The 22,526-nt window shown below is 40.7% G+C and overlaps 1 protein-coding gene across 1 annotated transcript in view; it reads right to left on the bottom strand.

The window, feature by feature from the left end:
* The window catches only part of LOC142101793 (connector enhancer of kinase suppressor of ras 2-like), a 313,111-nt gene that overhangs the window by 62,241 nt on the left and 228,344 nt on the right, over nucleotides 1-22,526 (bottom strand). The window contains exons 9-11 of the mRNA XM_075186220.1: nucleotides 9,435-9,581; nucleotides 5,441-5,574; nucleotides 4,535-4,746 (exon numbers count right to left, since the gene is read on the bottom strand). Coding sequence (XP_075042321.1) covers nucleotides 4,535-4,746; nucleotides 5,441-5,574; nucleotides 9,435-9,581 — 493 coding nt within the window. The remainder of the gene's footprint in view (nucleotides 1-4,534; nucleotides 4,747-5,440; nucleotides 5,575-9,434; nucleotides 9,582-22,526) is intronic.

The raw sequence follows: 22,526 nt of genomic DNA, 5'->3' as shown, positions 1-22,526 counted from the left end.
GTAGAATGTACTAAATAAATGACAGCTAGAATCTGATTGGTTGCTATAGGCAACATCTCCACTTTTCCAAACCCGCAGTTTAATAAATATACCCCCGGTGTACTTATATGGTAACTCTGTATCCAATATCCAGTCCTCTGTCAGGGTCAACAGCTGGCTGGACCGGTAACAAACAAACCAATTATAGAACATAAAGACATTTCCCTATAGCCCCCCTCCACCCAAACACATACAAAACATGTCATTATAACACATCATCTTCAAACAGAATGGTAACGTGAAGGACTTTGGCTTCTACATGTTATATCTTTCTGAACAGTATATTCAGAACATAACGCTCCACCCACCACTGACAACTTAAGTTCTGGGTGGAGTTCCATAATTTTAAGGTAGACCCCGTACACTACACACCTAGGGCCTGAGCAAAGAAAAGGAGCAAATTTGCACCTTGGCAAAACCATGTTGCATTGGAGAGGAGGTAAATTTAAAATGTGTGGACAGATTTATAGTTGGGGTAGGGCATGTACGAGATCAACTTTAATTTCAGTGTAAAAATATATTTGTGTGCTACATGATAAAGCAGACAGTAATTTCCTTGTGTGCAAAAAAATAAGTCAATTTGTGCCCCGTGCATTGTAACATGGTTTGATCAGGTGCAAATTTGCTCCTTTTCTTTGCTTTGCTCCTAACTCAAACCCAGCCCTTAAAGTCTGACTTTCCATGTGATCCGATATATATATTTCAATACACTTCTTGCTTCTGTGTGGACAGATAAGCCTCTAGGGTAGAAAGCTGGTTAATAATATTTTGGATTAATACTTAATTTATGGGACGCCACTAAAAGCTGAGAATTGTAATTTTATTTACCATTCTTAGTCATTCAGCCTCGTTTTGGCCGTGTTATATAATAAGTACCATCCGCAAATTCTTTTTAATGTTAAATAACTCAATGATTCACTCTGTGTTGGTTCTGTCTTTGTTGGCATAAAATCATATGTTATTGAGTCCCACTCTCACTCGGGACAGAGCAGATGGATCGCAACTGTAGGACTATTAATAGAAGGGCTATAAGTTAAATGCAGATAAACTTCAACCTAATTAACTTTGTTGCATCCCGCTCAGCAAGACGGATAAGATTACCCAGCTCTGAACAGATGATCGCATCGCTCGCCCTAAATCACAGGGCTCACACCCCTGTCATAGCAGATGTCTGTTATTATCTTGTAATCTGTTGTTTTCGATCTACACGTTTTCTTCCTATAGTTTGTGAATGATTTTAAAGCAGTTTAAGCCGCCAATATAATGTCTGACGTTCAGCAAAAATCTGCACAATGTATCTATTGATAAATACAGATTTTAGACACATAGGGGGGTATTCAATTGTCGGGTTCCCACGGTGCGTAAAAACTACTAAACTGGATTTCAGTTCACAGCTCAGGGAGCTACGAGCTGAAATCCACAGGGAAAATTACCGTAGTAACTGTTTTTCCGCGCACTATTACCGTAATAACGGTAATAGTGCGCGGACCGCGAGAATTTTGGCGTTTCTGCCGACAATTGAATACCCCCCATATAGTTGTAATTTATTTATTTATTTTTGGATAGAATTTTGCATAAAAGCCTAAACACAAAATAATCACTGTACTGCCCACAAATGGACAATACAATGCTGGTGCTGTGGGCAATAAAGGATCCACAACTCTCATTAATGATCAAAAATAAGATCTCAAGTCTCCAACACTTGCGATTAAATGGGAAACACTTAACGTACTCACTAGATTACTGATAAATGTCCCTATATGTTATCGCTGCAGTTATCATCACAGTAGGGGTTCTCCCTTCTATAATGATGTCAATATCATGCTGCAAAACAACAGTGCTAACCCCAATAATATCAGTTATTAGTGTCGTCTGCGGCCATCTCTCCAAAGTGTAGCAGGTTGTGTGATTATTACTATGTAGGTAAATGCTACAGAGGGGCGGGTTAAACATTTCAGAAATAGACGATTACTGGAATTAGCCACCCGAACGAGGTCACATTGTTGCAGTTCACCTGCATGTGATATAGTCAGTCACAGCATAGTGCAACTTTCCATACATTTGATTAGAGATGAGCGGGCTCGGATTCCGCTAATCCGAGCCCACCCGAACAGTGCGGATCCGAACGGGATCCGAGCACTGTTCGGATATTTCCGGCGGGCAAAAAATTGAAAACAAGGCTCTGTCGTCCAAGTCTCGCGTCGAATCTCGTGAGGGGTGGGAGGGAGGGCCCAGAACAATTCCATCTTGTACCTCTTTTTTTGGCATTATGTGCTCAAGCTACCTCGGTGCAACCTTTTGGCCTAAAAACAATATTGTGAGGTGTTCAGAATAGACTGGAAATTAGTGGAAATGATTGTTATTGAATGTTATTGAGGTTAATAATAGCGTAGGAGGGAAAAAAAACCCACAAAACTTGTTTTTAGCACTTTTTATGTTTTTTTCAAAATAAATCCGAATCCAAAACCTTAAATCCGAACCAAAACCTTTCGTCAGGTGTTTTGCGAAACAAATCCGAACCCAAAACCTCAAGCAAATCCGAATCCAAAACCCAAAACACGAGACACCAAAAGTGGCCGGTGCACATCCCTACATTTGATTAATTAATGTGAACCAAACCCTGTTTCTGTATAGCCAGATAAATCCATGTACTTGTTTCATCATCCTACAGGATACATAAATAAATGATCATTGTAATTACTGGCAGAATAATCGTCTCAGGTGGGACATAGTGGGGGGGTGGAGCCACATTCCTGCGCTGGGTTACGTGTGGGAGGGGAACTAAATAAACAAATGAACGACAGACAGTAACATGAGACTGTGCAGAGAAGTACAGTTCTGTATAATTTATAGAACAATGACAATGAAGAATGCACCATATTCTATTACAGGTGATAGATGGAGTGAAATAATATATATTTTCCATCAATGTTATTACGATCTTCTCTTTATAATCCACCAACACAGCATAATACAGTAGCAGCTATGGAGCTTTGATTGTTTTCAGCCCTGAGTTATGAACATAACTGGTAATTATTAGAGATGAGCAGTTTGCAAATCAAACAGATCCGAGATTTGTGGATCGCAGTATAAACAAAACACCACTCGATTCTTCACTCCAAATTCAGATCTGAAAACGTGGCAAAGTATAATTTCTGGAGAAAAAAATTCTGGATCGATATATATATATATATATATACAGGCTGAAATAGGGAGATTTACATAGGAAACAATAGCTGGGATTATTTATAATGTTGTTTATTTCTGCAGCGATCGGCCGGTTAGAATAGTTTTGGGGTCAGTATCAGAGCGCTTAGACAGAGTACAGTGCTGTGTATATGTCTAGTATAGTATAATATATATTATAGTATAGTATTTTTGCTGCTACTCTGTCTCTAATTTTCGCCAGCCAGCTCGCTGCAGCCTTAGGCCAAAATTAATGAATATTTGGACAGTTGTGAAGAGATCATTAGACAACAGACTATAAATGACTGCAAAATGCTGTTAATGTTTTAAATAGTAATATAAGAGCAAAAACAGCTGAAAATTACATGTTTTTACCTATTTCCGCAAAAGCAAAACCTTTCAGGATTTTTGGGCATAACCAGTAACAAAAACAAACCACGAATACAGCAAACATCTCTACTAATTATATAACTATACAATAACTGGTGGAAGCTGCACAGATACAGTGACCGTGACCAGGCCCAGCTGCTGTAGGCCCGACATACTGGCTGATCTGTTATCATTCAGATGTCTCACTCTATCGTACATCCTCTCTACTGTACTGCGCTACTGTATAGTGTCTTGTGCTGCACAGGAGATGAGGAAACCTGATATAATTTTACCCAGTTGTTCGGTGATCTATCGCAATTGAACTGTTGGTATTAATTCAAAGAGAGCCAAATGTACTATGGTGCAGGATCTCCATCAGACAAAGCATGTTATGCTGCAGTCACCTATACAGTCATAGACTGCAGACTACAGAGCAAGAAAAGCCTTTGTAAATACTGTTACTGTGATGAATAATATCCATGAAGTAAATATGACCAGCATGCTTTCTGTCACTCCTCTGCAGCAGGCTGCCATGTTAGAGGGAGGTGTGTCTCTATTTGAGTAGGCAGGGAGTGACTGACAGCTTTTTCCACTTGCTGTGGAAAGTGAACCTCGAGAATTCATAAAGAGGGAGGGGGCCCAGTGATGTCACAGCAGCTTAAATGACTACAGTCTCAGCTTTTTTACCTCTGGGAAACCATGGGGAGTTATAACAGAGCTGTAGTGGTAAATCAAGGTAGCACTGGACAGCGTATTATCATGATTATGTCTGAATAAACATTTTACGGTTAGGTTATTAAATAATACTTAACGAGTATGTCTTCACTGTTGATAAAGATGTTATATCCACATTTGCTGGGTGAGTTTTAGGATGTGTCATTTATGGTCAGGGAAGGAATCAGTGCAGTATAACAATGGAGGGGGAGGTAATTGATCATACCGTGAGTCGGTGTCTTTTCTCTTCTCCGCACCCCTGTCGATCTACCTCTCTCATATTCTGAGCCAACGTCATGTCCCTCACCTTCAATTAAAGTGTAATATTTGCCACTCTCGTGCTCTAGAAAGTAGCTGGGAGACTCTGAGCCCTTCATTCCCGACTTGCTGACTCCATATTTATTGATCTCGTCGCAGGAAACAATCCCAATGTCATCCCTGCACAGATCAGACAGAGAGGAAGATGTAACCAGCGCCAGAAACATTGTTGCCAGTGGAGAAGGTTCAGTGTAAGCAAATAACACTATTTATACTAGTTGTAGAAACATAAATACTTGTTATTAATGCAAAATACAAACATCTTGAGACGATATATTATATCACCAGACTTTTTAAGGGTAACCTACAGAAGCACAGACCATGCACCTCGCCCTGAAAATGCCATTTGTGCCCAATTTTAAGAAACACAAATAGATATGGCATCCATGGTAGTACAACATTATTCTGGTGGGAGTTAGATGGATCGGGGCGTTCGTTACCATGAATGGGGTCAGCACATGAATGCAGCTAGTTATAGACACACAGGCAAAGATAAGATACAGTTTTATGGATGAGATGATGATATTTACGGGGGGCATAACATGCGTTTAGGGCGTGCTAGTCATTGATGAACTCACTGTGAAATTCTTTTGCATTTAGCAACCCAAAGTTCAGAGGGATCAGGGCGGGATAAGGGGAGAGGATAGGAGAAGTAGAGGGAGTACAGGAAGGAGTTTTGCGCCGCCCTGCTGGGCACATACAGTAAGTACATGACAGGAGATATTATGTTTGGATTAGGAGAACTGATGTAAGTAACGTGTTGTGATATTTTTAGCACAGGTGAGGTGCACAGAGATTGTAGCCAGATTTTTACCTTGGGCCATACAGTCCAGAGACCGGGGAGAGGATGAAGACATCGTGCAGGGCGGAGCTGTCCCCTTTAGATGACATTCCGATGGTATCCGTAGGTGTCGTGTTACCGCTGGTCGGACTGGTCGGAATTACAGGCTAAGCAAGAAAGATTATGTGTAAATAAGTTTCATACAAAATTCAGATAAATACAGAGAAATTATACATATAACCCATAAGTTTCTTTAGGCATTACAAGGCATTCCACCTTCAGATCACTTTAACTCATAGTTTGTGTGTTGTCTTCATGAAATGTCTATAATAGACTCTACTTTTTCTTATTATTTAGATTTGTTGCTTTATGTTGTCCTGTTCGTGCCGTTCTCCATAAACTAAATACTAGATAAGTACATACAGTGGACAGCTTTGTGTCATACTCCAGACAACGGAAATTATCCACTGACTGATGATTCATACACATGACTGAAAGGTACAGAAGGAAAAGAACAAACAAACAATGCATTTAGTGAAAGCTGTAGGCCAAGGAATTATATCCACATAAAGATGTATCATAACCATTTATGGTATCATCATCACATATATTCAGGTGTACAGTTTAGATGCTGTACATTAGGGTACAGCTGGTGTCACAAGGTGCGATGTGGCAGTGTGTGATCATAGAGTTATGTAGTAGTGCTCTGTAATTGTACATTCAGCGTTTAGCAGAAGATAGTCTGTTCCTGTGACTGTTCTAATGCTCTGATTGGCTACAGGTTGGTCTATCTCTGTGACTGTTCTAATGCTCTGATTGGCTGTAGGTTGGTCTGGTCCTGTGACTGTTCTAATGCTCTGATTGGCTACAGGTTGGTCTATCTCTGTGACTGTTCTAATGCTCTGATTGGCTACAGGTTGGTCTATCTCTGTGACTGTTCTAATGCTCTGATTGGCTACAGGTTGGTCTATCTCTGTGACTGTTCTAATGCTCTGATTGGCTACAGGTTGGTCTGTTCCTGTGACTGTTCTAATGCTCTGATTGGCTACAGGTTGGTCTATCTCTGTGACTGTTCTAATGCTCTGATTGGCTACAGGTTGGTCTATCTCTGTGACTTTTCTAATGCTCTGATTGGCTGCAGGTTGGTCTAGTCCTGTGACTGTTCTAATGCTCTGATTGGCTACAGGTTGGTCTATCTCTGTGACTGTTCTAATGCTCTGATTGGCTACAGGTTGGTCTATCTCTGTGACTGTTCTAATGCTCTGATTGGCTGCAGGTTGGTCTAGTCCTGTGACTGTTCTAATGCTTTAATTGGCCACAGGTTGGTCTATCTCTGTGACTGTTCGGGGCGTATTTAATTGTCAGCGTTAACGCTGAAAAACGAGCTCTCAAAAAATATTACCGCTTATACGGTAATATTGCGCGCGAAAACCGTTAATACGGTAGTTTACTCGCGGAATTTCAGCGAGTAATTACCATATTAACGGTAAGATTTTTTAAGCGCTCGTTTGTTAGCGTTAACGCTAACAATTGAATACCCCCCTTCTAATGCTCTGATTGGCTACAGGTTGGTCTATCTCTGTGACTGTTCTAATGCTCTGATTGGCTGCAGGTTGGTCTGCTCCTGTGACTGTTCTAATGATCTGATTGGCTGCAGGTTGGTCTAGTCCTGTGACTGTTGTAATGCTCTGATTGGCTGCAGGTTGGTCTAGTCCTGTGACTGTTCTAATGCTCTGATTGGCTGCAGGTTGGTCTAGTCCTGTGACTGTTCTAATGCTCTGATTGGCTACAGGTTGGTCTAGTCCTGTGACTGTTGTAATGCTCTGATTGGCTGCAGGTTGGTCTAGTCCTGTGACTGTTCTAATGCTCTGATTGGCTGCAGGTTGGTCTAGTCCTATGACTGTTCTAATGCTCTTATTGGCTACAGGTTTGTCTATCTCTGTGACTGTTCTAATGCTCTGATTGGCTGTAGGTTGGTCTGGTCCTGTGATTGTTCTAATGCTCTGATTGGCTACAGGTTGATTTTAGCATTGTGAGCATTATATTGCCTATAGATAGTTCCTACTTTAGTGTTGATTACACATAGACATTACAGGGACAAAAATACAATATGTGCCCTTTGCCCAGTTAAATGCACCTACAAATAACTATACTGAATGATGTCTGTTGATGTATTCACAGACTCAGTTAGTCAACATATATAAATAACTATTTTAATGCTCTTTATAGCCAGCAAAATATGTTTTATGCTCAACAGAAACTCTCACAGCAGGAACAACCTATACCATGGAATATAATGAGGTGAAACACAGAGACTAAGGAACAAAGCAGTCTGCCGAAGACGAGACAATCTTCCCACTCGTTTCAGGTCTGCTGCTGAAATAACACCGTCTGCCACTGGGATAAACAGACTTATTATTAATATACATTGACACACGTGACACGTGAAACCCCCTAAAAATTGCAAATATTACATATGATTCCTATGCCGGAGAATTGCAGGACTCGTTCCTTTCTTCCGCCCACAGAATTGGAACCTTCTCCCGTTTTGACTGCAGAAACTATAAAAAGGAGTTTTTAATCTAAAGCTAAATTTAGCTACTTGATATGTGCAAGTTGTCAAACTGAACAGTGTCCTCGAATCAGAGGGAATTAAAGATTAATCTTCAGCTAAGAGCAAACCACAAATCTCGGGGTAAGACGTGATGTCAAAGAAGATTTTCCATACATTTTTCTTTTGGAACTTCAAACATTTATCATTTTTTTTAAAATGCCGAGAGAAGGACTTTATGCCCCAAATCTTTATATGATGAGTCCTATGTCGGCAGCTGGATATTGAGGGGGCTGATCCTACAAGAGTTAGTGCACCCTCTCCTACACATTTGTGGACTGCACCAATGTTCCTGAGAATATTATCTGTGACATCACTGAGACTGATGGAACAAACCTAAGAATGAAAAATGCCGAATTCTAGAATGTACCAGATAAATGACAGCTAGAATCTGATTGGTTGCTAGCGGCAACACCTCCACTATTTCAGTCATTTTATTGGCTCCTAGCCCATTGGTGCTGAGGACGGAGTATGCTTTCCAAAGCTCCTAGTTATGTGGAATGGTACAAGAAACGCAATTTCATATAGCGGAGTGAGGTTACGGAGGTCAGATAAAGGGTTGAAGTGGCGCATTTACAGAGATGTTCCAGCATCTGATTTTCGTTCTAACAGGAAGATTTTGGGGTCTCTCCCTTTACCTATAATGTGACGCAGCTTCCAGTTGTATATCTACAGAGAAGCTGATTTCTAGGTGCACATTGTACAATGAAGAAAGATCTTCAAACACACAAAATTTGCCCCATAGGATAATGACAGCCCCAAAGACTCATTTAAGCCACAAATAAACTGAGCAGTAATTTAGGAGAAATGGAAAAGCTACATTTAATGAAAGGGTTAACTCTCATCTGGTCGGAGTTTGGACTTTGATGTGACCTTTACACTTCTGCACAGTGCGCCCCTCTAGATTGTTATTTAGCGCACGGCTAGGCGCACTTCTAGTTTGAGGAGACGTCTCCCGTAAACAGGGAGAAAACCTGGAGAACGCTGCGGGACTCTTTTCGAGTTGCACAAAGCTCTAGTTCCCAAGCTAATTTTTTTTTTTACATCATGCTCAGATGTAAAGAAGCGAATTATACACCAAAAATGCAAATTGCTTATTTTTTCACATATGTAGTTGTACCTTTCACTCCAGGGGGTAAATGTATCAAGCTGAGAGTTTTCCGTCGGGTTTGAAAAATAGAGATGTTGCCTATAGCAACCAATCAGATTCTAGCTGTCATTTTGTTGAATGTACTAAATAAATGATATCTAGAATCTGATTGGTTTTTCAATCCCCCTGGAAAACTCTCAGCTTGATACATTTACCCCTTGGAGTGTTACACTGTTATATAGACCGTGGTAACTGGGACCTTGGTTTGTGCAGATGATGACACTACATGTGATCGTGACATATTTACCACGCTATTATTACTCTACCTGCAGGGCAAGCGGTTTCCATCTCACGTTCTTTAAAAGTGCGGGCGCTGACGCCAAAGTATTCTGAGGCCGCTTCTTCAACGTTAGAATAACCCCACTAGGGTCTTCCCTTAAGGCGTTAACCAAATTTTTCAACTGCCAGCCAACCTGTAGGAGGATAAAGATGGATTAAACATTGCACAGAGCTGCTGTCACAATGTAGTTATTTGTACAACTGCATTAAGTCTGAATCTTTTCATGGCACCAGTATGTCTTTCAGTTGGGTCCTTACAAACAGTGTATTAAAATGTTAAAACGTAACCAATGCATGAGCCATTTCTAGCCAGATATTGGCCTCAGACCCCATCACCCACATACCGCAATGTTATAAGATAAAGGAAAGTCTCTGCTTCCAAATCTGCCCTTATCCTCATTTTACCCATTCTGGTCCTACGATCTCTTGTTAACTTTTTCTGGTTTTGTTTTTTAATTTATGGCATAATGACATCAAACCAACCACCAGACCCACCTGGGAATATAAACCCTGGTGTATATACATTTGCAGTGACGACTCTTCTGCCTATGTATCAACTTATACGTCAACTGAGCAGACAACAGCAACATTGTTTCACACATTGTACAAAGTATTTGTGGCTGCTTGTCCAGCTCTGCTGTAAGGATTATAGGAAGGTGAGAGACCAGAACACGTCACTTGATACATGTCATCTGAAATCTCAGTCTCACAAGTAGATAGGTTAGAAACAATTTTAAGACACGCTTCTTTTTTCACCAGATGGCAACAAAAAAGTTAAGAACAATAAAATGACAAGCATATATGTTGGATAGCTCGTACTGTGTCTCTATTACCCCTTCCCCTCGCCCCCCCCCCATGTAGGAAATGCCAGGAGCCCCATGGCACTGTCACCCCATACAGTCCTCTGTCTACAGTGCTGAATAGAAGAGCTGGATTCAGTTCTATTAGAGACAATCAGACAGACATCCTCTGCTTGTTCTGTGAGGTCTCCGTCCGACCGCTCAGAAACTTTGCTGTGAGTCTAAAGTGTCCTCTGTTCAGCTCTCTGACACCCAAACTAACACTAAGGGGCCTATTTATGAAAGGTTTCCCCCCTGTTAAATCCCCGAAAACGATTAAACACTAATTTGCTATTTATGATAGCAGCATCGCATCTCCTATCGTTTTACTGAGCACTCCCCATAACGATATATGTAATTAACTTTTCAAACATGATAATGTACGTCAGCTGAAGCTGGCGTACATTATCATTAATGAAAAGTTTCAGTGCTCTCTTCGGAGCAGAGCCGGACAGCGCATGTGTGGAGGGATCACACGATCCCTCCCTGTCACCCACCGCTCTCTCTCTGCAACTATAGTTGCCCGAGGGTTTCACTCAGCGCATGCGCACTGGAGTCAGAAGAGGAGCCCCGTTCATCGCATGCTGCTTCAGAACCGAAGAGGCAGTGATAAGTATGATTTCCACTTCACAGGAACAGCAGTTTTTCGGAACTGCTGTTCCTGTGTTGCTTTTTTAATAAATATGAGAAATAGTTCAATCCTTAGCAATGCGATAAGGATTGAAAACTATTTTTCATATTCTGCGAGTTTTGATAAATATGGCCAGAGAAGTTATCTCAACATTGGGCTCCCCGTCTGAAAACTGCTGTCCGCCACTGTAGCGCTGATCACTAAAGACTCTTCCAGGATTTGTGTTATGTAGATCATGATATTAAGAGATTGCACGATAGGAAATAAAGATTGTAAGCTCCACTGCCTGGGAACTGTAAATCACTGCGTAATATGTAGGCATTATATAAATAAAGAATAATAAATAATAATAAACATAAGTAACAGGATATTGGCGGTAAAGATGGTAGGGTACCGGGGCCGTCTGGTGTTTGAGGCAGAGAAGGAGAAGTGATCTGTCTGATAATATACCCGCGGTGAGTAAACTCTCTGCGGGTCCCCGGAGCACTGCTATGATATTAGCTGCTGGCAGGACAAGGTGAATGATCACTTTTAATAACGTTCTCAGCACCAGTTTACAGAGCGCCGATTCTCCAACTGCATCTTACAGTAACACAAATAATAACACGTATTATCTAACTGCAACTGTAATTGTAAGTGGGGTTTTTTCTTCTCTTTTTTAGATAACAGGAAAAACCTAATAAAATCGTTCCATAGATTTAATTAAAGATGAGATAACATTTATTTTCAGGAACACCAAAGCGAACAGACGCTGGGGATTGTTGTGTATATATTGAGACCATAAATGATAATGTTCATGCAGCTTATTTTTTATTGGTTCTGTGGCAGATTTCCTCCTATTTCTCTCACATTTACAGTGACCTAGTTTCTGGCAGTATAAGACGTCTGCTATACTGCAGCTTCTAACGTCTCAGTCAGTGTCTGACCGTAGTATATGTCCTTCCAGGCCCCTCTCTGTGTATTGTGACCCCCCCCCCAAGTGACCTCATTGTTTCCCTTCCCTATAACTAATCATTGCTACAAAGCCAACTTATAGACAAACAGCGATACCTGCTGAAATGGCCAATGAGAGGCTCTATATTATACACATACGCACTGTTCATGCATTCAAGCACATGTCTGCATGTTTGTGGAATTTTGGATACAATTTAACATAAATAACTGAATTACAATAGAGAGCTGGACTTAAAACATATTGGGACCTGAAGGTAGGTGTTCTAAGCCCCGTCCCCTCCACTAGCCACACCAAATGCTGCTTTCGGGTCAAAAATCCCCCCCCCCCCAACAAAAGGCCTTCCAAAAAACCCTTGCTGCATTAATAATACAAAAATAGATGTACAATGTATCAATGTTATAATGTATATTAAATATAACTAAAAACAAATAAATATAGAAAGAAGCATAAAGCAAGCTGTACATTAAAAAGCACACATTAATATTTATCTCCTTTCACTAAATCAATCTTGTCCATCAAACCCATCAACAGTAATACAGTAATACAACAAAATGAGTACTAATAAAAAAAAGATACAATTAGTGATACAGTTACCTAGCCCTTTCAGCAAGATATCACAAGTAACTTATGTTTACTGCATTTTCCTTTTCCTTAAATTCTCAGAAATGCTAGAACTAAAACATAAGAACCATACACTAGAGGCAAAACGTAAGTAGAATTATGGTGGCTATTTTGTTGAAGCCAAAGTGGATAGGCAGGTCCACACTAAGGGACAGATTTGATTTGGCGCGAGGTGACGCGATGTGTCTCCAGAACAGCGGTTTCGGAGTCCAAGTGTTATAGTTGAATAATAGGCAGAGGGAGGAAGCTGTTTCCTCCTTCTAAACCACAGAACTGAGGTATTAAGCACAGATGCCTCGTGCCTCAGTGAAGTCTGTAGTCCCAAGTGAATTGATAGATAAACACTGGTTCCGCACACAAAGTGTCTACGTACACTTTATGGGCCTGATTCAAATTGGAAAGCGACTTGCGTGCAACTTAGGGTTAAAAAAGCAAAGAGCGTGGAACGTGATCGTAGCTCTGACGTATACAAATCCAAGTGTATTTCAAGATGTGTTTTAATATGAATCCGGGTGTAAGTACACTCGGCCTAAACAGTACTTGTCGTACGCAGACAGACAGAACAGACTGTAATATACACACAAGCTTATGTGCAGTATTAGGTCACATCAGAACGCATACTATGATATTATAAAATAAATGAACAACTCTAAAGATATAATCATTAATATAAATATGAATTGTTAAAAAAAACAAAACATTTTTTTACATTAAATACGTCAATAAATATTTTAAATTATATGTTTCTGAGCATTCGCTACGCTATTTCATGCATGATACGGCACGCAAAACGGCCTTGCGTCTGAATATGATTCAGAAACTATGATTGCAACTCGGCTAAAGTTTTCTTGAGGAGGATCTACAGGAATAACCCCAGACGCTGCGATAAAGTAAATTTATTTTATTTCTCAGCTAGGGAACCTCTTCTACCATTCTGTATCTCGCTGTGTGGACACCAGCTAATTATACCGTAATTACAGTAATAATCCTTGGCGTTTCCCCATCCAATTCAAGGAAAACACGATTATAAAATAAATACAATTATTTCTTCAGCACATACAGGCGCCGTTATTCTTGTATTATGTGACACAACACTAACTGTTTGTTTCTACAGCTGCTCGATACTGTAACTTGTGTGACTGGTAATTTAATTAAAATTGTGGCCGCTGCGTCGCTCCTAAATGCGCAGGAGGCGGATTGAAAAAAAAAAAAACTCCGGTCATGAAATGCTCTCTGGAGCTATTTATTATTTGCCTCCCATAATTTATCTCTGCAAATCACAGCGATATATAATGCAGTACTGCTGCTATTTACTATGCCGGGACTACGAAGAACCCCCCCTGTACACTGAGTGTTTTATGCATACTTGTCAACTTTCCCTCATTGGCTTCAGGGAGATCCCGGGGGAGGTGGGCGTGCGGGGGTGGGGCTTGACAAATCCCATCATTTTGGCCCCTTGGGGCTAAGATGATGCAATATAAGCCCTGCCCCCACCACTTGTCAATTGCGGGGCAAGAACCGGGAGGTTGCCCTACTCTCCCGGAAGCCCAGGAGGTCTCCAAGAAATCCAGGAGTCTCCCGGATATTCCGGGAGAGTAGACAACTATGCGTTAAAGAAAAGCAGCTAATGAATCTCTAGAGACTGAAGTGTCTTTTACATTTCTGTCCCCATTACTGAAGTCATGTTGTCTTACCTGTCAGTCTTGGATTAAATCTTGGTCTCCATGAAAATGGCCACCTCCATAGGCATCAATACACGGACATAGGGCACAATTTGTGAACTGTGTCATCATGCCACAGATGGCGAAGCCAACCACATCTTGTACTGGCTCAGCATCAGGGAGAATGCCAGACTCTTCAGGGAGTGAGGGAGATCACCCCTATTTCAGGGAGTCTCCCTGACATTCAGGGAGAGTTGGCAAGTATGGTTTTATATTTTCACCGGCAGCCTAATCTTATCGGTGAATGCAGAATCTGAACTGTGCTTGCGCAACTAAAGTTCGGGCATGTGCATAGGATTTGACATATGCCCGAATTGGGGGATCATATCATGCAAGTCGACTTCAGTGGACCCCACAGACACAGATAAGGCAATGCCATTCTGCGATGGCGTTAGTTTGCAGCGAAACGCAATAGTAAATTACTAATATCGCGGCCCATGTGGAATTCAATGCGGTGACCCACAAAAAGCATTTTAATGCAGGAGAAATATCTATGTGCGATGGCCATTCTCCGGCTAAAACAGATTTTCTCTCCAGGTTTATGGCTGATCGCAGTTGTGTAAAAAGACCCTGAAATCCTATGATATCCTGAAGTTTACAGCACTGATAGGGTCACTCCAGGGCCTTCTCCTAGGTGACAGCTTCCATTTAAATGAGTTTCATTATGCGCCATCTAAATTTAATTTAATTTTTGTAACATGTTTAGAACAGAAATCGTGACTAACGGCACGTTAGAAGATAAATGACAGCTCCGCAGACAACGAGTTGTCATGAAGAAGCGACGTCCAATATGTAATCAGAATAACCCAGAGATGATTCTCTACAAAGACACAGAAAATAATTAAGACGCACTTCAAAGAATATTCCCCAGATACACAGAGAAGCTCCAGCAGGATTTGTGATCTGTGACGGGCCGACTTTTCTAGGAAAAGGAAAAAAAATATGTTCAGCGTTAGACATGAAAGTCTTAGTTTTTCTGGGCGATGGTTTGGTTGTTTCTGTTGTGGGAGTAATTGGGGGGGGGGGGGGACAAACTCTGTACAAGGGAAGTAAAAGAACTCCTGTTATGCTCTGATGCTTCTCGAGCACTGAAGCGCAACAGAATCACTTTCCTTTATTTGTGAGGAGCTGTCGAAAAATATTGCAGATAATCTCACGGCTTTGTCTTGTGTTAAATAAGCGATTTTCTAGAACAATATTTGATTGTATAATTCATAGACCTATTTTTATTAACCTGTGCACAGGTGCGCGTGTCAAGGCGGGGCCTAGAAGTGGGAGGAGCTGGCGGGAGTTGGAGTTGCGCACAATAGCTTTCATTTACCACGGCCTTATCTGTGTGGAGTTTGTATGTTCTCCCCGTGTTTGCATGGGTTTCCTCCGGATGCTCCGGTTAACTCCCACACTCCAAAAACATACTAGTAGGTTAATCGGCTGCTATTAAAATTGACCCTAGTCTCTGTGTGTGTATATCAGGGAATTTAGACTGTAAGCCCCAATGGGGCAGGGACTGATGTGAATGAGTTTTCTGTACAGCGCTGCGGAATCAGTGGCGCTATATAAATAAATGGTGATGATGATGATTTACTGACACAAGATTTACTAATGAAATTGACGGAGTGGAGATCTCACTAAGGGGCTTGTTGAGGAGAGAAGATAATATCAGGACTTTGAAGTCTCATGCTTCCTTTTGCCGACGCGCTTTCTTATCACGGATCGCAGTACTGCGAAATGGACAAAATGTCTGGGCAGGAAACTAAAATAAAAGCGGGATAGGCCAATAATGGAAAAGGCCTCATAAGTGTCAGGATGATGGGGAGATTTCATGAGATCTTCCACTACTATTGCTCTTTAATATACTGTAGCATTATATACCTGACAGGATCTTCAAATCAGTCTAACACCCCGAGCGTGCCCATTATAATTCCAGAACTGCACTTGGTACAAAACATAAGTAATGACCACTAGATTTTCATTTAAAGACTAAAACCAGAGCTGGCTTGAACCTATATTGTTTTTTTATGGTAGCTGATGATATAGGTAAGACTCCTGCATGACCTCTGATTGGTCTGTAGAAACCGCTCTCCCCTGGCCAATCAGATGCTCACGGTGCGCAACCAATCAGGACATGGAGGCGGAGGAAAATGCAGATGGTTCTGTGACAGCATTCTCACCCACTAGATCGGAAAGGTCACACACACGACACACACACAAAGACACACACACACACACACACAGACACACACACAGACACACACACACACAGACACACACACACAGACACACACACACACACATACAGACACACACACAGACACACACACACACACACACACACACAGACACACTCTGATCACCTCTTCCCACTCTAGAATCCAAGACTTCTCCCGTGCTGCCCCCCTTCACTGGAACTACCTCCCTCGCTCCATCCGTCTCTCACCCAATCTGTGCTCCTTCAAGCGGGCACTTAAAACTCACCTGTTCCTTAAGGCCTACCAACCATGCACTTAACCTCTCACCTCTTCTGTTTCTCCCCTGGCTCCTCTTCTCTCCCCTTTGCTTCACTGGCTCCCTCTTGTGCCTGATTCTGTTTACCCTCCCTTAGGATGTAAGCTCGTATGAGCAGGGCCCCCTCCCCTCCTGTCTCCATACCTGTTCTTTCCGCTCCGTCTTTACAGTATTTGCCTGCCTGGAGTTTCTGAAGTTCTGGTACTTTGTGTTTATTGTTCTGTACTGTCTTACCCTGTATAGTCTACTGTTTGTACCATGTACGGGGCTGCGGATACCTTGTGGCGCCTAACAAATAAACGATAATAATAATAATAATAATAATAATAATAATAATAATATTTTGGCTGTATAATATGCAGGTCTCTGGTTATGAGTCTTTAAGAGGTTTTCCTTCACCTGACCACCAGAGGTCGCCACTGGCTCTTTGCCACTACCCTTAACCAGATGGATAATGCTGCATTATTCAGGCCGTTTTGCATCCTGTTTGGGCCTTTAAGTTGATACATTTTGGTCAATACATTGCTTAAATATTGTGGCTTCCGATTGTGCTAAACAAACCTTTCATATCCTGAAATATTATTATTGTTTACATTATTATTATTATTATTATAAATTACAATTATATTATTGAAGTGTTACTTTTCGGATGACAGACCCACTGATTGCAGATCACTGCACAGTATTTTGTTCTTGCTGGATCCAATATTGCAACAGAAAAAGAGAAATTGTTACATTGTGCTTTCGATTCTTGTTTTACTTGTTATTGGGAGAGTTGTAACATCACAATTGCACTGAAACATTTGCAACAAGATCCAGATTTGCTGTTGTATTTCAGGTCTCAGTAACAATGATGTCACTGATCACAGCGGACGCTGCGACACTCCCCCCCCCCCCCCCCAGAGAGTATTATTAGTTAAACTGAAATGAACGTGTTCTCAAGAACTAGAATTCTCGTGTGACGAATTGTAAGTAATGAATTATCATCTCCTTCAGAAGCCGGAGACTTCGGCTCACTACTCAGCTGGGTTTCTACAAATGAAGAATTAAGAGTAAATAACACTTTACCTGCCCCTGGATTATTTGTACACTTATGTTGTCATTCCAGAAACACTTCAAGTCTGAGCCATCGTGTTTGTATTCAGAGGAAGTAACCCGTCACTTTCTCTAGCAATACTAGACAGACGATGCTGTAAACTTAAAGCAGCAATTCCATGAAAAGAAGATCATGTTGGTGTTTAACATTCCCCTTGTTTTTATCTCTTCAGGCTCCTATTAATGATTTCTGATTCTGGGCTATCATGGCAACCACAGTCACATGGCACATGATGCAGTGATGTCTGCATTGTGTCAGCCTGCTTCTCCCCCCTCTGCTCTCACAGGACACACTGAGAGCTGTTAACCTGTGTCTGTGTAAGAGACTGACTGTGTTTGTGTTGGGCAGTCATTTTTATCTGACAAACAGAGAGCTTTTGAAAAGGAGATAATGATTTGTGGAGGATAGCTAAGAAAGATGACAGTTAAAAAGTAATTAACTTGCTACTTAAGTATAAAATCTTTTATGTTGGATTGCTGATTTACCTCTCCCTTATTAAACTCTTTTTACTTTATACAATATGTAGAGTGTTCCGCAACCTGTGGCTTTCTAGCTGCGGACCTTTGATTTAGAGTAAAACAAATTCACTGGTGTTTGGCCCAACTCAGCTGTCATGGGAAAAAAATGAACATAGCCACGCCTCCAATCCCTGTCATTGATGATTGGCTGCGGCACTGTGGGTGTGTCCAAGATCTGCATACACACACTAGTCTAGTTTTGCTATATAGGGCCTATTTACTAAAATAATACTTGTTACAATTACATCATCATTTATTATTAATGCCACCCTGAGATACTGGATAAATAGTCCACCACCCCCAATGGGTGACATTAGTAACACCTGATTCTGCCGTCAATAGAAGTTTTCACCCTTCAATAAAACTGCCCCATAACTCCTTGTTTTTGCATTCCATTATTTTTATAAGCTTTAAGAATACAGGGTAACATTTAGATGTACACAGTTTTCTCACCTTATGATCATTTTAACTTATCAGCCAGCAGACGTCCTCTTTTGCTTTATCTTACTAGCTACCTTCTGTGTTACTCAACAAATCTATTTATCTATCTATCTCATATCTATCTATCTATCTATCTATCTATCTATCTATCTATCTATCTCATATCTATCTATCTATCTATCTATCTATCTATCTATCTATCTATCTCATATCTATCTATCTATCTATCTATCTATCTATCTATCTATCTATCTCATATCTATCTATCTTTCTATCTATCTATCTATCTCATATCTATCTATCTATCTCATATCTATCTCATATCTATCTCATATCTATCTCATATATATCTCATATCTATCTATCTATCTATTTATCTATCTATCTATCTATTTATCTCATATCTATCTATCTATCACATATCTATCTATATATCTATCATCTATCTATCTATCTATCTATCTCATATCTATCTCATATCTATCTCATATCTATCTCATATCTATCTATCTATCTCATATCTATCTATCTATCTATCTATCTATCTATCTATCTATCTCATATCTATCTATCTCTCTCTCATATCTATCTATCTATCTCATATCTATCTATCTCATATCTATCTATCTATCTATCTATCTATCTATCTATCTCATATCTATCTATCTATCTCATATCTATTTATCTATCTATCTCATATATATCTCATATCTATCTATTCTATCTATCTATTTATCTCATATCTATCTATCTATCTATCTATCTATCTATCTATCTATCTATCTATCTATCTATCTATCACAGTCAGTACATTACCTTTTAATGCACCCTCCACCTGGCCCTGGTTAGTGTCTTTAAACCCTTGTAAATAATGATCTGGAACCAAAGCAGCATCTAATAAACCTGTGTTGAAGGATTCTGATATCTGCAATATAATTGCTGCACTAAACCATAGGACATTTACCAGGTAAGTCAGTGTAATATAATCATCATAGCTTGGTTTCTGCAATGCTCCATTATGCCAGCACTCGGCACCGTCATCCAGCCCTGTAATATAATAATGAGAGCAATTCCAAACGTAATCATGAAAAGCACTTGAGTCATGAAGTAAAGGTGCTGTGTGACTTTACTGATGGCAGAATCTCTGAGCTTATCGATCACTCTGCAGTCCAGCAAATTGTTCTCTGCCGTCTAATGGAAATGATGAGAGCCCTAAACACTGTATTGATTCCAAGTGATGACACGTGGGCTATAAATGGAAACCTACGTGGAAACGCACCGTGGCCAAGACGTTACGCATCTTCCATGGTCAAATACCCCAGCCAATCCAGATAGGGGTAAGAAGCCAGGACGAAACGTGCCCCTTTCTGGACTGTGCCGTTACATGGTCTGGTGGGACTTTATTCCTAAGTTATTTAATTATCATAATTAATTCATATAGCGCCAACATACGCTGCAGTGGTTTACGATTGGGAGTAAACTTAGTTATAAAGCAAGTCAAGGAGGTAAGAGGGCGTAATTCACAAGCTTACAGTCTATGGGACAATGGGAGTTTGATACATGAGGGTATATATTACATATTGGTGCTGGAGAAAGTGATTAGTGGGCTCTATGATCCAGTCACACAGACATGTTGGTTTAGGAGGAGAAAGGGGGGGTGGGTATGACGTTAAGTATAGGAAGAGGATAGATTAGTGTGAGCTGTGTACAAGGGGGTATGCAGGTAGAGCAGCCTAGGGAGGGTAAGAAGATGGTTGAAGACGAGTTTTAGGGACACATTTATCAACACTCGCAGAATATGAAAAATAGTTTTCAATCCTTATCGCATTGATAAGGATTGAACTGTTTCTCATATTTATTAAAAAAGCAACACAGGAACAGCAGTTCTGAAAAACTGTGGTTCCTGTGAAGTGGAAAACATACTGAACACGGCCTCTTCACTTCCGAAGAAGTATGCAATCCACAGGGGTCCTCTTCTCACTCCAGTGCGCATGTGCCGACTGAAAACCTCGGGCATGCGCACAGACATCTCTGCTCTATCTCTGCAACTATAGTTACAGAGAGAGCGGTGAGTGACAGGGAGGGATCATGTGATCCCTCCACACATGCGCTGTCCAGCTTTGCTCTTCGGAGCAGAGCTGACAGCACTGAAACTTTTCAGTTATGATAGTGTACGCCAGCTTGAGCTGACGTACATTAACATGATTGAAAAGTTAATTTCATTTAATGTTAAATAGCGTTACTGAGCACTCCCCATACAGTGTTATGGGGAGTGCTCAGTAAAATGATAAGAGATGCAAAGATATCTGATGCGATGCTACAATCATGAATACCAATTTAGTGTTTAATCCCCGAAAACTGTTGTTTTCAGGGATTTTACAGGGAGGAAACCTTTAATAAATAGGCTCCTTAGTATCACCACAAAGTCATTCATGCAAAATTCCAACGCTGATCTCCAGAGAGGACCCCAATTGGGTTCCAACTCTCAGCCTCAGTGAGGCAACAAATCTAATCCCCTGTTTCTACTTTACAAGTTATTTTTAACAAATGTAACAGTAAAGAGAAGAAGAATCAAGAAATACTGTAATTAGGACTGTAACATAACACTATATTGTAATCAGCCACTGTGTCTATGTGTACGCTAGCTTTTACCCTGTAGAAAGGAGAAGCGTATTTGGTCGCTTCCTCTGAAGTGTTTAATGAGACCACAGAAGTACAGAAAATAATATACAGCTATATAAACAGTTTTACTGTTGAACTCGCTAATTAAGCTCAGTATCAGAGCGGAGCTAAAACATGTTTGCAGGAAATAGACCATATTTTCATGTTAGCGGCACATTCATTTGGACACCAGAAGCTCAGTATTTTGACAACACAGCTATAATTACGAATTATTGAAATCTCTCCAAAAAGCCTTTCACAGGCTGAGGCGCCGCATGAACAAGAGGTTGACGAAATCTAGCTTTGCATTTTAACCATCTGTGATAAATGAATCCCATGCATCGGAATTATATACAAATGTGTATCAGTTGCACTGATTTTTGGGCCATATAAAGGCATGGGACTGAATGCACAATGCGATGTGAGCTGTACACAGTTATAGAGAAGAATCTATTATATAGAGTAGCAGAGGCACTTTTAAAATAAACATTTGTTTCTGAAGCAACCGACAAAGACCTGAGGAGACATAAATGTGCCTCTTACTAAACTGCAACATATATGGGCCTCTTACTAAACTGCAACATATATGGTTATTTGTTTTTGCTAAACTTTATGTTTATTGAATAAACAAATAGATACAACAGTGAACAAGTTATAACAAGCCATAGAGTTGTTTTCATGTTTTTATATAGTTTTCAAAGGTAACTGGGAAAAGGGGGGGGGGGGGGGGGGAGATTCAGGGACAGACTTGATGCTTCTCCCTTCCGCTGATTAATAAATATCTCTGTTGTAGTCAGCTGGTCTGATTCACAGTTGTAAAACCTGATCATCACCCTAATCCTGTTACCCAGACTCCTCTCTGGGTGGCTGCAGGTGAACAGGAATATAAGGGGCCCCCCGGTGAGTAGAGCTCCCTTCTCTTAAGCTAGAAGATAAGTAGATAATTACAAGGGGCTCATCTTGGTTTGAGGCTTATTCTAGTAGATAGGTTCCAGCATCTTCTCAGTAGGACAGTCAGCATGAACGTTTTTTGGTTTTATCCCTAATCCTGTTACTCAATGTGGCCGGCTAGCATGGGGTCTGATATTACT

Source organism: Mixophyes fleayi, chromosome 9, assembly GCF_038048845.1.
Source record: "Mixophyes fleayi isolate aMixFle1 chromosome 9, aMixFle1.hap1, whole genome shotgun sequence".
Lineage (NCBI taxonomy): Eukaryota > Metazoa > Chordata > Amphibia > Anura > Limnodynastidae > Mixophyes > Mixophyes fleayi.
Note: the sequence above shows the minus strand (reverse complement) of the source record. Positions and strands in the feature narration are given on the sequence as shown.